General features: G+C 44.2%; 1 protein-coding gene across 1 annotated transcript; it reads left to right on the forward strand.

Moving 5' to 3' along the window:
- The first annotated feature begins 5,645 nt into the window (after nucleotides 1–5,645).
- shha (sonic hedgehog signaling molecule a) lies at nucleotides 5,646–14,490 on the forward strand. The gene is made up of 3 exons (XM_044022146.1): nucleotides 5,646–6,216; nucleotides 10,041–10,302; nucleotides 11,997–14,490. Exons 1-3 carry the CDS (start codon nucleotides 5,917–5,919, stop codon nucleotides 12,686–12,688), a joined length of 1,254 nt encoding a protein of 417 aa, XP_043878081.1. The 5' UTR covers nucleotides 5,646–5,916; the 3' UTR covers nucleotides 12,689–14,490.
- The last annotated feature ends 1,669 nt before the right edge of the window (nucleotides 14,491–16,159 follow it).

Genomic DNA, 16,159 nt, shown 5'->3' on the forward strand with positions numbered 1-16,159 from the left:
TGATGACAGACAGTGTTTTGCAGACATCATCGAGGCAGATGAGAAAGAGCTGATTGAGGAGAGGAATGCCTGAGCAGCATGTGAGCGTATCATCATCGACTCCCAGACACACACAGGTGGTTTGTGTGGTTGGCATGGGTAGCGTGGTAGCCTGCTAACGGCGCATGATTAAGCTTTTCCTGCTGTTTGTTTTGTTCCGATACCTCATTTCAGTCAGAGGGGAATTATAACCTCCGTTTTTTCGTGGCCCGGGGTGAAATGGCACACACTCGAAGCGCACACTTGAAGGGCTCATTAGAGAGATAGAATCTGTGTCCTTGCTTTAATGATAGCGAACGCTGAAGACTCGTCTCTAAGAGGTGCACACGCTCACTTGGCCGATACTCTCACACCAGTGTGAATCAGGTTTGACACTTCACTCAACTTTATATCTTTGTTCAAGACTGCGATCTTTTTTCTCTTTCCACCATCTTTTTGTGTGTCTGTTGTGCCAACCAGCAGGACAACACCACTTCTTTTTTTTAAAGATTTGTATGCCAACATAAAGAACCTACACAACTACACAAGAAAAAACAAACAGTTGTTGGATGAGCTTTGTATATCCAAAGTGGTGAATTAAAAGTAGAAGTCATTATTGTCACTGATTTGGCTTGAGATTTGAGAATCTGTGATAAATTTTGGATTTGGAGATTGAAAAGTGTCGCTGTAGCAGGTTCTCACAACGGAGAACTTATAGGATCCAGTGTTTCTGGAACTTGGCTGATTCTAAGACCATACGTTAAGATGCTGCATCATTGTAGACGGTTTCCCTTTGTGTCCTGGCCTTCTCTTTGATATCTCTCATTTCAAGAGAGAAATAAGAGATTGCCGGCTGTTTAGTACAATCAGGCTGCTGTGGAACAACAAGATGACAGACTCCATATAGAGCAAGCTAAACGTGCCAGAGATGGGAGTCAGTCACACATATGCAAGTCTCAAGTCTGAACCTTCAAGTCTCAAGCAAGTCCAAAGTCATTCTTGCAAGAATCAAGCAAGCTAATTTCGAGTCCCTGCTTTCAACCAAGCAAATTACAAGTCAAGCTGTGTGAATGTAGACGATGAAGATGATTTCCCAGATCTTCCCCATTTAAATATATACAGATAGAGTTTTATCTGTAACACTGAAACACTGCATTACTCATACAATGTAAGGACTGCTTCATGGTCCCATACAACTGGCTATCCATCCATCCATTTTCTACCGCTTAATCCTAACTAAAACTACGGAGCCTAAAATGCAAAGAATGTTAACATTCGGCCTACATTAAATTATGGAAATGCATTTCAAATATTAGACTAAAAACCATAACATTTGGCGAACTAATCATAGCAAGCTTTCGACTCACCAAGAAGACGTTAACGAGAGAAATAGCAACCAACTGACTTCCTTTGTGGGATTTGAAGTGATAAATTAAGTTTCATGTTGTGGTGTTGGTGTCCCTCGGTTGCCGTTTTACAATTTCCGTGTTTCAAAAACGAATTTTAACGTCAACTCTTCAATATTTGCATAAGTCAAGTCATTTTTGCTCAAGCAAGTCTCAAGTCCTTAAGATTTGCGACTTAAGACACACTCGAAAATGGGCTGATTCTAAGGCGACAAACACCAAATGATTTACATTTTAACAGTGATATCATGGATGACAGAATTACACAGGCATACCAGGATTAACTTTCAAATGTTGAATGAATGAACATTTTGTGGCACACAATCGTGTTTATTAGACCAAAACCCTTTTCCTCAGAAACTCTCAGCACACTCGGAGGTGTAAGTAAACAGCTACACATACTTGTCAATACCACTGAGCCCTTCCCTTTTCTGTCACCGTTGCCTAAGATTGTGATGGTGTTGCATGACGACCAGCACTGACTCACCTGGTGGAGTATCGCGCACACACACACACACACACACACACACCAGCCCCCCGCTCTCCACTCACTCACCTCCTTCCCCTCCCACTGAGTTCACCCTGCACTGCAGTTCAAAGTGGTTTTGCCTGTCTAGCCTTGGCGTTTAATGTTTAAGTATTGGGAGCGGCTGGAGAGTGCAAATAAAATGCCTTTACAGACTCCGGGGCACGCTGAGGGCTGTGATTCCACATACTGTATTGTGAAATTCCCATTGTGCTTCACAGAGAATAGCCTCGGGGCACCGACATGTGCACGGTTCAATTCTGACTCTTTAATTCTCGATGCATGCAGCCTAGATAAACCATTTAAGAGGAGATTATTCCAACTTTACAGCGCAGACAAAAGAGTACACATGTTCACGTAACCTCTTTGTCACAAGTCCGCAGCAGGATAAGGGTTCTGAATGCAGACCCCACCTGTGAGTTGTGGTTGTAGTAAAAGGCAGCTTTCTGTTGGGGCTGAAAGAAAAAGGACAATTCACTGCAAAAGGGAAAACAACACACACACACAGAAAGCCTGACACTACTTATATGTTTGTGCGTGATTATTCTGTAGTCCTAATCCGTCTAACAATGTTACAAAATATTCAGACAGGAGGAGGCTTTAAAGCAGTAATTGGGGGGACTTAGACTGCTAAAACTCCGCTCAACCACATCCAGTTGCATCTCGCTCGTGCTTGATCGAAACTGTGGCACAAAAAGACATAAAACATGGGTGTGGATTTAGTCTGATTTCGAAGCATATCTCTTAATTCCCTTGATTGTCATACCAAAGTTGGAGCTTTGCGAAGAAAGATGGCGTAGGTTTTAGACGCTCCGTGTCAAGCGAGTGAATGTTTTTGGGTCTTGGCGGGGACACAGAAGGGGCCAAAAACTGATGACTCATTGGCCGTTTTCACGCCTCAATCTGGATTAGCTATCACATGCAACAGACTTCTTAATGAGAGTTGTGTAACGGCCTCAATCCCTCTCCAGAATTATTTCATAAAACCCGGCACACAGTTTTTGCTGCGTCACCTTCATAGTAGAGGTGGTAATAAAATGGCGGCAGTTTTCACGTAGCCATACGTGCCTTTTCTTTTTTTTGGGACTGGTGTGAGACGTCTTCGGTTTGAGACGTTTCACGTGGCTTTTTTACAACAACAGGAGAGAAACTTGGATAATAACGTTGTCAGGTGAAAATTTCCACTTTGCTTGTTCTAACATAAATCACAGGATTATGTGCTCCTTTGTGGTTTAGCTGTTGGGTTTATGAAAGCCTTTCAAAACCCATTTTGGCAAACTCAGAAGCTAAAGGGGAAATTCTAAATTGTTCATGCGGGCGTAAATATGTACGACAGTCATGTTGTTTACTTCTCAGCGTGCATTCACCCCCTCCCAACATCTGTGATCCTGTTTTTCAATCTGCGAGAAGCTACAGCAAGTGTTTGTATTTCTTTTGAGATTCAAGACAGTATCGGATAGGTTACACACTGAATTGACCTTAGATACTTGGATTGACTGTCTGAACTGTCTGTCTGTCTGTCGTGATTCTCCCAATTGCCTTTACTCCACCCATCTGGCACCGGAGGGGGCCAAGACCAAACAACAAAGTGTCATGTTTGCAAATACTATTTGCCCCAGGTCTGGCTCATACATGGTCGGTTTCCTCTGTGGGAGAAACTCAAGCTAAAACCCAGTCTGTCGCAGCAACACACCTTTCTCTTTAAGCTGCATTATTCATCACAATATCTTCATTATTTATATCGCTTAGCAGCACATTTTGTCACTTTATTGTCACATATTATTACGATCACGCTTGTATTTTGTGATTATTGCACACTTGTACGGTTTGGAATGTGAGGACAGACAGAGTGTGACCTCTGAGGATTGTCACTGCCTCTTCTTCCTTTCTCTCTCGCTCTCTGTGGTTTTGAGGTGTCCATGCAGGATGCCAGGTTTTTTTTCTATCTCAGAGCTGTGACACCTGAACCAAGACGCTGACCTGAGGCCAAACAGCACCTCTGGTGTCCCTCAGGGCTCCACTGCTGCTGTCAGCTCTGTGTTTGAACAGCACATCTGCTGGAGTCCAACCAAGGCATCCTGAGAATCTCCATGACATTTAGCAAAAACAGAAGGAATTCAGCGATATGCAGACTGAAAACCATCACTGGTAGTTGGGGGGGAGTTACACAGCAGTGTGCCAAGTCCACAAGCCACCTTTTGGCCAGCACTTGATGTTCATGATCTCAGTGAGCAGCAGGTAGTCTCACCTGCCCCGGTTGTGGTGCCACAAGCCTGGCACAGACTGAACTGACACCAGACTGGAGGTCAGCCAGAGTGAGCTTTAATGAGACTGAAGCCACACCAAAGGCTGGCATATCTGTCCTCACTTCAGAGCACCTGTGCCACGCTGTCAGTGTGATGAGAGCTAAAGTTGCCCCAAAACAGTCCTCCTTCCTGTAATTACTCTTTGTTATCACACAAATAATTTCCCTTCCTGAAACATTTTTGTTCACTGTTTTGTGCGGAACAGCGGATACAGGTATGTTGTATGTGTGATGGTGCCTAAAACACTAAAAACCTTTCCTAATTGCTATAATCACAAAGATATAAATGAGTGAGGGGGTGAGAAAATCCAGGAAGGTTGGTGATTGAAATAAGGAAAAAGGTTATAAAAACTCATAAAACCTATGAAAAGGTGATTACAGAAGAGCTGGCGCTCCATGTTTGATCCTCTCCTATAATGGAGGGAGGTGAGGAGGGTGTTACGCACAAACACGTCCGCCACTGTGACATGTAAACACAACAGTTGCCAGGGTTAAAGCCGCCACAGAAGAAGTGGACTTTGGGTCATGACACACACAGTGAGAGGATAAGCTCTATGAGGGTGATCACTGGCCCGTAACACAAGTTTACGCATTAAAAACATTGAATTCTATCAGAATTGGCACGATTTCGCATATCGTATACAAAGGTTTGGTTGGTTGAGATTCAGAGTTGTAACAATGTGAATGATAAACCGTTTAAGAGCACAAAACGCAGCGTTTTACGCGTAAAACGGAGCAGTGCGCACAACCCGCAGATTTGAGAGGAGGTTGCTTTTTAAGTTTGACAGAGTTTGTCAAAGCACAGAAAACGTCGAAATAAAATAGTGCGTATTCGAGTTGGACAATAATGTTAAAGCCGACTCAAATCAACCAAAACAAATCCAATAACCAGTTAATTATCATAACTTAAATATTGATTGCGTTGATTTATTTATTTGGTGTGTACTGGGGTGTCATGAAAAATCATCTGCTACGTGCGCAACGCGCGTCTACGGGCAGTTTTATTCTCCTGGGAAATGCGGTAAATGCATTCTGTGCGGAAAGTTCCTCCAAACGCGCTTCAATTACCCCGCACACACACACACACACACACACACACACAGAAACCACTTGAGCTGCACTGCCTCAGATTGAGCTCAGCTCTGTGCTCCTGTGTCTACCTTTGCCTTTCCTGTAGAATCTGGAAAATGGGAGGGTGAAAAAAAGAAAAACGTGGTGTATAATTGATGTTTTCCCATGGAACTGCCCCTCCTCCCCCCCCAACACAGGCTCACCCTCAGGTGGAAGAAATCTTTTAAGATTTTTTTTTTTTGTGGGATAACATCAGGAGGGTTTGTCTAGGCGAGCCAATCAAGTCCCTCCCCTGCTATAGATCGGGTGCTATAATACAAAGCAGTAAAAGCGGTCGCCTCACACAAGCGGCTGCAGCTCGACTCGAGATCCCGTGGCTTTTAATTCCCTCACTACTTTTTTTAAACCCTCCTTCGATGCGCCCCGTTATTACCATTTGTCTGAGGCGTTCATTTCCGCACCTGCCACGGTAGAGACCAGGCGAAGGCGAAGTAGAGGAGGAGACAAGGACATAGCGAGAGCCGGGAGAGGCAGGCGGTATAGAGATAAGCGGCGGCAACTCGTTTGAGATCTTAAAGGACAAAACAAAAATGCTGCTCTGGACCAGAATCGTCTTGGTCGCTCTCATCTGCGTGTCCTTGGTGTCCTCTGGGATGGGATGCGGACCGGGCAGGGGCTACGGCAGGAGAAGACACCCGAAGAAGCTGACACCTCTTGCGTACAAGCAGTTCATCCCCAACGTGGCGGAGAAGACCCTCGGGGCAAGCGGCAGATACGAAGGCAAGATCACAAGAAACTCCGAGCGATTTAAAGAACTGACTCCCAATTATAACACAGACATCATATTCAAGGATGAGGAGAACACCGGTGCCGACAGGCTAATGACTCAGGTAAGGAGGCTGAATCACCTTTTTCCTCCACCGGCCGTCTCCTAACGCACCATCACTGCGCACTGCAACAACCTCCTTGTCAGACTGATTGCGCACCTTAAGTGAAGAGTGTTTTACCCGCTGCTGAACTCTTCACTCTGAGCCTTTTAACTTCACTGTAAAAGCAGATGCGCTTAATGTGCAGCAGCAGCAGCAGCAGCAGCAGCAGCGGCAGCAGCAGCAGCAGCCTGGGAGTTTGCAGGGGCTGCAGGCTGAGAGCGACTGTAGGAAAATCCAAGCTGGAGAAGTAAATGTGCAGCAGGCGGACAGTCAGGACACTCGGCCTTCATGATTGTGACAGTGTATTTAAAATATTTATGTGCCCTTCTCCTCATATCTATATTTGTATCTATGTGAAACAAACAGCATTTGTTGCCTTACAGCGCGCGCACACACACATGCCGCCTTCTATTTCATGAAGGCATTCAGTGTTTGTTGCATATTGAAGCTTTTATATTAAAGCGCCCTTTCTTTATTCCAGCCTTGGGGAAACATGCGCACCGCTTCAAACAGCCGGGCTCATTCAGGCATGGCGTGGCTCATTCAGACATTTTCTCGCGCAGGCTGCTGTAATTTAGCCCCTTTCGCCTGGTGTGCACCAGCGCGTGAAAACAGTGACATTTCTTTGAGAGTGTTCAGGACTTCATAAGCGGGTGGGACTCGATCAATTATAGGCGCGTGGCGCACAGAGGTGATGGTGCCTTTTACAGATGCACTTGCATGGACGATGACATCTTTTTTTCTTTTTTTTTACTCCATCCTCATGTTTATTATCAGAGCTCGCGGCGCGTTCTGCGCAGAGAAGATGAGGCTCGGGGAGATGGAGGATGCCGATGACTTTTAGCACTCAGATGCTGGTGAATTATTAAAGGCGCTTGGGTGATATTGGCTCAGTCATAATAAAATGCCGGTGCTGCTGCTGCTGCTGCTGGTGATGATGATAACGCCGGGCGCGCGCCGGAGTCCCTGAACCCGTGCCTCGCACCATGCATGAGCACGATGAAATATTCACTGTGCGTGCGGACTCGGCGCCCCCTCTCAGCCCTCCCCACACCTCCTTCTCCCATGAAACCTATAGGTTCTCATACGCGCCGAGCTAGACTTTACAGGTGCTTGGGGACGCGATGCGTAAAGTGGGTCCAGTTGCGTCTTGGTGCTTCATTCATTAAGAGGGAATATAGAGAAGCGTGTCAACCTGTGTAAGATGCCGCACCTAATGTACAAACACTTGTGTTTGCAGGTCGGCATCAGTCATATTAACGCGGTGACAAAGGATTTTGTTTGTTATGGCAGCGTTTAAATATCATTTTAGGAGGAGAGCGTTGTGTTTTACTGACTGACATGAAAACAAAGCAGTGGCTGGTCCATCACTAGAGCGTTTATAAAAAAAAACAAGTGTGAAACGTACATGAAAGAGCTTTTGTGCATACAGCCCTGACTGGGCCCGAGACGCAATTTGAACTTACGACCTTTGGCCAGTGGGGGGGTGAACAGTAAGTTGAAACAGGTGAGAGTGTCCTTATCGTAAATGTCGTCGCAAAAAACATCAAAATAAAGCATCCAATAGTGAGTGACTGGAGCTGGTTTGTGGTCTGAAAAAGGACATACGTATGATCACATGAGGATTTACGCTGTGCCAACAGTCTGAGCGCTGTTCCACGGCATTGCGCACGAATCCATATGGGCTTTTTACGCACAAACACAGCGAATTTCTCTCCGTCATCTCACGCCGTAGAAAATGGATGGTTTATCCATACACGAGCCATGGCACGTGTCTGCTGTTTTCTTCCCTTAGGTGTGAGCAGTTAATGTTCTAATCAATCAGTTCACTGATGTGTAGTCAAGACTGCATAGTAGCGCTGGAACAAGCACCTGCTCTTTAACTATGAAGACACAGCTCAGTCCCAGGAAGGCTGCCAACAGAGGCGTTTTACAGACAATTACAGATAGTGTTTCATTGAGTGACGGGGCCTTAAGTGAGCAGGATCATCAGTTTGAAGGCTGAGCTGCAAAACTGTCCATCTTATCAACAAACCCTGACTGCACTCTGAGCAGGAGAATATCATTTGACCGGGAATAAGTGGAAATGGTTTGTTACGCACTCCGATTGCTCAATTTCCAAACAATTTTACTCGTTTCATCACACGCAAATAGGGTTTAAGATTCAAAATATACTTGTTTTGACTTTAAAGAAACACGTCTCCCACAGTGGACTAGGGTTAACTTTTAAAATATACATTTTACACAAGGGTTTTAAAGCTGATTCTGTTGGCAGTCTGCAGTAGGAACACGGCTGGGGGGAAGAGAGATGAGTTGGCGGCTTGTTTGCACTGACAGGTAGCTGATAAGTGTTTCCTCTAACCAAATCATTTGTGAAAAGATTAAGAGGGAGGCTGTTGAACAACTTTACCCCGAGCACAAAGCGCCGGTGCTAGGCGCCCTGCTGCGCTTCACGGTGGCTGAGCAGAATTTGGCTTGATTTGCGGCACACGACCTAATGAATTAATAAATAGGCTAAGCTTTACGGCTCTTGACTCCGACAAACCCACTAAGACTGTGGGAGTTTTTTGTTTTTGTTTTTGTTTTTAAATGGAGCAGTTTTTACTCAACACATTCTACAAGTGTGACGACAAAAAAGACACAGATATAAGAGGAACTTTTCCCAATTCCTCCTTTTTCTGTGTGAACATTCTTGCTTTGGGACACACAGCCTGTCCATAAGGGACAAGGACAGTGGGTCTCTCTCTCTCTCACACACTCACACACACACACACACGCAAACACACACAGAGACTCTCCTCTGTGTTTCTCCCATATACCATCCGTGGATATTTCACAAGTCTGTCAGTCAGCAGGCAAAAAAACCAGCGCGACTTAAGGAGGCATGTCACGTTTCCAAGACTTTGCAGAGGAAGAAGAATGAAACTTTCCCTCCGCGGTGGCACTGAAAAGACTCTTTGTGATGTTTTATTTGACATATTGGTTGAGTGTTGAGAATAGTTGTCTTGGAGAAGGCTAAGCATCTTCATTGAGGGAGAGCGCACAGAGCTTTGTGGCGCGACGATTTATTTATCAGGGCCAACTCCAGATATCTGAAAAGCTCCAGCGGCTCCTGAAGATCATCTTCATATCACCTGCGCATCAATTATTGATTTAAAGAAAACAGACACGTTGTTGCGACCAAACAAATGACGCGCTCATTTCATGGCCTAATATCAGCTCATGAATGTGTAATGCGCGCGTGATGCGTTCGGTGCAAGACTGTCTTGTGCTGATAGAGAGGGCCGCCGCGAACTCGCACCTCTCCAAGACCAAAGACCCATATGATATAGGCCAGTGAAGCGAAGGCGGTGCCTTATCAATATTTCATCAGCAGCTTTCTTATCCGACATGTGCCCCCCTGACGCTGCTGGTCACACTGAGAAATGCAAGCTCACATTCAGGATCAGAGACTTAAGTCCCAGAGTATCATGAGGGTCAGGTGAAGCCGAGGAGGCCTCAGATCGTTGTTTTTGATTGTTAATCTGACAGCAGAAACACGGCTCTGCACTGTGCTGATGGCATTTCACTTATTTTACACCAAAAATGTGGTGTCTTTTAAGCAGCTGTGTCCACCTGTGCGTCTTGGCAACAAAAACATGTCATTAAACAAGGATTTTGTGCTCAAACATCAGATTCTATCGCTTTTTACGCACAGGTCAGCGCCAATCTGTGCGCCATGACCCAAACTGAAGACACAACAGGTGACTAATTGATTCATCTCCTCTCTCTCTCTCCCCCCGCAGAGATGCAAAGACAAGCTGAACTCGCTGGCCATCTCAGTGATGAACCAGTGGCCCGGGGTGAAGCTGCGGGTCACCGAGGGCTGGGACGAGGACGGACACCACTTCGAGGAGTCCCTGCACTACGAGGGCCGCGCCGTGGACATCACCACGTCAGACAGGGACAAGAGCAAGTACGGCACTCTGTCCAGGCTCGCAGTGGAGGCCGGATTCGACTGGGTCTATTATGAGTCCAAAGCCCACATCCACTGCTCTGTGAAAGCAGGTACGACCCGAATGAGACACGGGGGAGGGGGAGCTTTGTTGGCATCTTTTTTGAAAACATGTCATGCGTGCGCATATGGCGGAAAACTGTAGTCTGTCACCTGCTCTCATTTTTTTGTCAGGTGCGATTGTAATCGTGTGGGAGGGCAGGTGTGACTCATGGAAACACGTTTAAACTTAATCTGCTGCAGTGTCATGATGCGAACGCACAGTTTCGTCAGGTTATTTGTGTCCAATAAAACGTTTGGTGAAAGGAACGAGGTCAGGTGACAGTGGTTCAGTCAGTCCTGCTGATTCAGCTGCCCTGAAATACATGAATTATTAATCAATTACAGGGATGCACTTATTGAAACACAGAAACATGGAATATAGTTTGCAGAAAGAAATATCACATACATATTTCCATGTCACCTTGAGGCTTTTATGAGCGTTTGCCATGCAGCTTATTTCTTGATCTTACATCGCCCCACACTGTCTCATGGTGGGAACCACGGCTATAATATAACAAGGCTGTTTGTTCCATGTGACCTAGAAATCCTTTTTTCCCTACAGTAAAATACGATTTTGTGTCGTTGTGTTGTTGGATTTTAAAGTTGTTTTCTGACTTGGCCAAACAGAATTTCTGAGAATCTCATTACTTGTCTTTAATTAAGTGATTTTAGGGTCTTTATTTGTGCTTTTTTTTTTCTTTTTTTTTTTGGTGAAAACGATCTTCCTCTCAGGCCTCCACTGAGAGACAGGACATCGTGGCTCTTTCTCTTAGAGCCAGACTTTATTGATAAATCCCTCATTTATCATTCAGAACACACGTTTTGAGATCACAGTATGGGCCTGGCCGACGTGTCATTGGGGGTCATGCGACTTTACCAAAAGGATTTGGCTGAACAATGTTGAATTGGTCGGGGTAAATCTGGTTTTCAGTTGTCACCTTATTTCATGCTCGGGAATCTTAAAAGAAGATTAAAAGCTCCAGATTCTGAGTAGGAAACCGCCTTTTCTCTGTGTGGGACAGCGTGATCCTGGAGACTGGTATGTGAAGAGCTTCACCAAGGCCAAAATTATTGTCATCGAGGCTGACAACAATGCGGGGAGAGGTGGTGGAGAGAGGGGACATTGATGTTGCACAACAGAAAGCATTTAAGAGTCCGGGCCCTCATTTAAATTCAAATCTACAACTCGAGAGGCTTGAAAAAGTGGCTCCACTGGGTAAATAGTAGTTGTGAGTCGCCTGTTTGTGTGAATTGTCACATGGAGGTTTCTGCACCTGAGCAAATATGGGAAGAGTAGCTGGGAAAAGCGTAAGTGTTCTTTACCAGAGAGCGGCTCCATCCACAGGCTGATTTAGAATATCAATGGCTGCTCTTTATTGGGTTTTTTAATTAAGAATAGATGAGCCAAGGCTTTGAGTTTTATCGCCTCAGACAACGCGCGGGCCAAGTCAATACGCATTTGGCACGAAGGAGACCGTGCACTCACAGGCGTCATTGTGCAAAAACGCATATGGCCCATGCACCGTGATGGAAATAAAAATAAGATGTTTTTCAAAGAGCTTTCGCAAAATGTGTGTGATTTATTTGTACAGCTTTAAGAAGAAAAGCGTGTAGGATTAATTCTCAAATCAGTAATGACATAATTATCACGTTGTGTTCGTGCAATATGTATTATATTTATTTATTTTTCTATCTTTTTTGACAGAAAACTCTGTGGCGGCAAAGTCGGGCGGCTGCTTCCCAGGCTCGTCCACGGTCACGCTGCAGGACGGCACCAAGAAGGCGGTCAAGGACCTGCAAAGCGGAGACAAGGTGCTGGCAGCGGACACGCACGGACAGCTGCTCTACACGGACTTCATCATGTTCATAGATCGAGACTCGGCGACCAGGAGGCTCTTCCACGTCATTGAAACCGACGCGGGCCAGAAAATCACCCTCACCGCGGCGCATCTCCTGTTCGTGGGCCACAACGACACGTCCACGGAGGACGCGGCCAAGCGGATGTCTGCGGTTTTCGCGAGCCAGGTCCAGCCTGGACAGAAGGTGTTCGTGTTCGACGCAGAGCGAAGTGGACTCCAGTCTGTGACCGTAAAACGGATTTACACGCAAGAGCACGAGGGCTCCTTCGCGCCTGTGACCGTGCAGGGGACGGTGGTCGTGGACCAGGTCCTTGCGTCCTGTTACGCAGTGATCGAGAACCACGAGCTGGCGCACTGGGCACTGGCACCGGTCAGGCTCGCCCACTGGGTGTCCTCGTTGCTTTTCAGCTCCCAGTACCAGGCCAGTGCGCAAAACGACGGCGTGCACTGGTATTCCAAGATCCTTTACCAGTTAGGAACATGGCTCTTGGACAGTCACGCCATCCATCCACTCGGGATGTCGGTATACCCGAGTTGAAACCTCTGCCACAGAGGAGTGGGACTCAAATGTAGGACACGTGAACTATTCAGTAGATTAAAAAGTTAAAAAAAAACAAAACAACAAATAAAAAATAGTAATTAAAGAAAAAAACGAACAAAACAAGAGGCCCCAGCGGAGTTGGGATATTTATTTCAGTGACTTTTCCAAGATGTGTCCCCCCCGTCCGTCTCCAACCCCCCCTCCCCTCCCTCCCTCCCTTTCAAAGAATGAATGGAGCCTTAAAAAAGTTTCTCTTTGAATAATTTATTCTCATGTGAACTCGCTGCTGACTCACGAATGGATTCTGAAACGGTGTGATCAGCGAATTGTGCATATCTATTTTTGTATATCTCAAAATGTAAAAAAAAAAGAAGAAAAAAAAGAAGAAATAAATGTTCCAAAAAAAGATGAAAAAAGAAATAGCGCAAAGAGAGAGAAAGAAAGAGTGTGTAGAAACTTTGACAGGCTGCAATGTTCATATGTGCATATATGTGCAAACTGACTGTTATATTTTGGGGAGAACAAACTTCGCGGGGTTCCATAAATTATATTTTTATACACAGAATTGTAAATTAGATTTTGACAGATCGCTACCGAATCACATTTCGTTATTTGAAATAGTGTAAGATATGAGAATATATTTTAATTTAAATACAGTAGTTTGGGGGGAAGTATTGGAAAACAAAAATCTTGTATTTGCTTGGTTTTATTCAGAATTGTATTATTTTAGAAACTGTTGGTTTTAAGTTGTCGGAGAGGGACAGATATTCTGCCTCGTGTCTGCATTATCTTTGCATTTTTTTTGTTGAGTGTTTTCTGTTGTTTTTTTCCCCCTCGTTTTCTTCTGAGAGAAACATTAAAAAAATGCAGATTCTGACAATTCAGTAACAGCTACAGTAGAACTGAGACGGTTTCGTTGAGATAAATTAATAAGTAACTCCCTGTAAATGTACTAAAAAAATGTATTTTTCTTTTCATATTTTGTAATAGGGAAATAGTTTTATAGAGATGACCTGCGGCAGATGCACAGTTTGGATAGTCTATATAGGCAGACCATACCAGTTAACTTTCATAACAGGGCGATGTGTCAAAAAATGTCTAGAGTTTATTATTTATATGTTTATTACAAAAAATGAGATAAAGAAAATCTTCAAACTCGCAGTTGTTACATGTCTTTGTTTGAGTGTGAAACACATCTAACAGTGTTGTTAAAATATCTCTTTTCTTCCCAGCTGGGAAATCCAGTAAAAAAAACATCTTGATTACAAGTATTTATTTTATTTATTCTTTACTAAAATGGCGCTAATGTGGCGCTTTGAAGTACCTTTTGCGTGCTTGCGAAATGTGGAGAGTCCATGTCGAATTTAACGAGGTTTGCCCTCCGCAAATAATTCCCCGACTTTGCAGACAAATTAAACAGAAGCGTGTTTGTTGGTTGGTCGGTTTGGGGTCAGATTGCTCATCATCGGAGCCTCCACAGGAAACACAGCCACTGTGGGTCTGAATCACAGCTCAGTAAGACATGACTTAATCTCAGCAAACACCTGTAATCCCACATTATTCTCACAGGGACTAATAGTGCGCATGTTGCGCCTGATAGTGAGGTTTCTTGATAGTGATGTACCCGCATCTTGCTTATTTTATCACTCACAGCGTCTGTCTCCCACTGTCGCTTTCTTGAGCTGCGCAAGTGCGACACCCTGTGGCCAATCTGGATACTGCAGCACAGGAAATGTTGAGAACACACTGTCATTAAGCTAACAGCATGACCTGTTATTAAAGTAACTATCTTAAATGTATGTATAAGCCACATGAATGACTGAACAATTTGGGGTTAATATCTAATCGATCTGCAAGTTGCAATATAATCTGTTAAATATTCAGTTTTGTAACAGATTAAAAAAAAAAATGTGATGGAGCATTACTGCACAACACCAAGCAGACATTAAAGCTCCAGTGTGCAACTTCTGTCTCTAAAACACTGCTAATGCCTGTTGGACGACTCCCTATCCATTATCTAAACCAATTATAAACTCAGTTATAAGAAGTTTAGCTGGGTCTGACATTTTCTGCAGCAGGCAATGACAAATTTAAAAATGTACATACAGCATTTAAAAAAATACTAGCAATACAATAATTTTGGTCGTAGTGCCTTTAACAGAATACAAAAGAACTGCTATCAAACCTATCAGACGACTGTAGGGAGTGACGTAGGTAGGTACCACTATGAAGTTGGTACTGGGCCGCATGTGCCCCACGGGCCGCCATTTGAATAGACTGGGTCTAGACTCTCTCTGCCAACATTTGAATTTGGTTGCTGCCTTGCTCATGTTTCAGAGAACCTGAGTTAACCCTAACCTAACCTTAAGCTCTTTTTCAACATCTGTTTTTAGTATCTCAATAGCACACCATGTCAGAGAACCTAGGTCAATCCCATAACCTTAAGTTTTCTTTCAAAATTTGTTCCATCATATTCATATGTCAGAAAATCCGGGGATTACCCTAAACATTTTTGCTGTTCTGCCTCCAACAGGTTTGATGTAAGATTGCTGTGTCTCCACAGACACAAAAAAAAAACAACACTGCAATACTGACTTACATGAGAGACTCGTGTGTGTGAACTAATTTGACTGTGGTTTGAATTTAACAGACATTCATTTATGTTTAAAAAGTTACACACTACAGCTTTAAGTTTTCCACATTCAATTGCAAGGATTCAGATTTCATATCTATATGTAAATATTATATTATATAAAGTTCTCCAATATCTGAAAACGAGTTAAAGTTGAATCCAATGCAATGGCAATGTCTCCCATTGCAATTAACTAATCATGTTTATATCACAATATTTTCAATAGCAGCCAGGGATTGAAACTATGGTGGACATTGGTTTCCGATAGTTTTTCATGATTTTTGGTGCAACACTTCAAACTAAATATAAACGCCTAAACACCAAATAGGAAAAAATTAAAATCAATATAATACACATTTTCAGGTTTTCCCCAGCCATCCTTCACCAGATGCATCAAAGGTTAAAAAAAGGCGGCCACTGAACCTGAGTTTGTGAACACTGTTGCAACATGAGCAGGAATTCCATTTCCCTCTCCCACATTGTGTTGTGTTGTTGATATTGTGAGGTGGAAACTCTGAGGAGGGACAAAGCAGCCCATCTCTCCTGGCACTGTGACCTTGGGTCCCTGACAGATACAAAAGCGTCCGAGCAGGGCAGCATTCCTCAAGAGCAGGTAAACAGAGGCTCCGCTAATCCCCCGGGGTCCCTCAGTCTGCCGTAGCTCAACAACGGCTTTTACAAACGTTGACATTTGCAAACATGAAGAGTCTGGCGTAGTTCTGGAAAACAAAACTCAAGCCATTTCTGAAATAGTTCTGCAAGCGCCGGCACTCAGTTCTTTTCACAAGTAACATTTACTCTACTTTGGAGAGTGTGAGACCAGTGTTTACGCTGAA

Source organism: Solea senegalensis, linkage group LG1, assembly GCF_019176455.1.
Source record: "Solea senegalensis isolate Sse05_10M linkage group LG1, IFAPA_SoseM_1, whole genome shotgun sequence".
NCBI classification, from domain to species: Eukaryota; Metazoa; Chordata; class Actinopteri; order Pleuronectiformes; family Soleidae; genus Solea; species Solea senegalensis.

Excerpts from the sequence above, each read along its gene's own strand:
- shha (XM_044022146.1), top strand. The coding sequence starts at position 5,917 with ATGCTGCTCTGGACCAGAATCGTCTTGGTCGCTCTCATCTGCGTGTCC. Across the intron at positions 6,217-10,040 it reads CCGACAGGCTAATGACTCAG|AGATGCAAAGACAAGCTGAA; the intron begins GTAAGGAGGCTG and ends CTCCCCCCGCAG. Across the intron at positions 10,303-11,996 it reads CCACTGCTCTGTGAAAGCAG|AAAACTCTGTGGCGGCAAAG; the intron begins GTACGACCCGAA and ends CTTTTTTGACAG.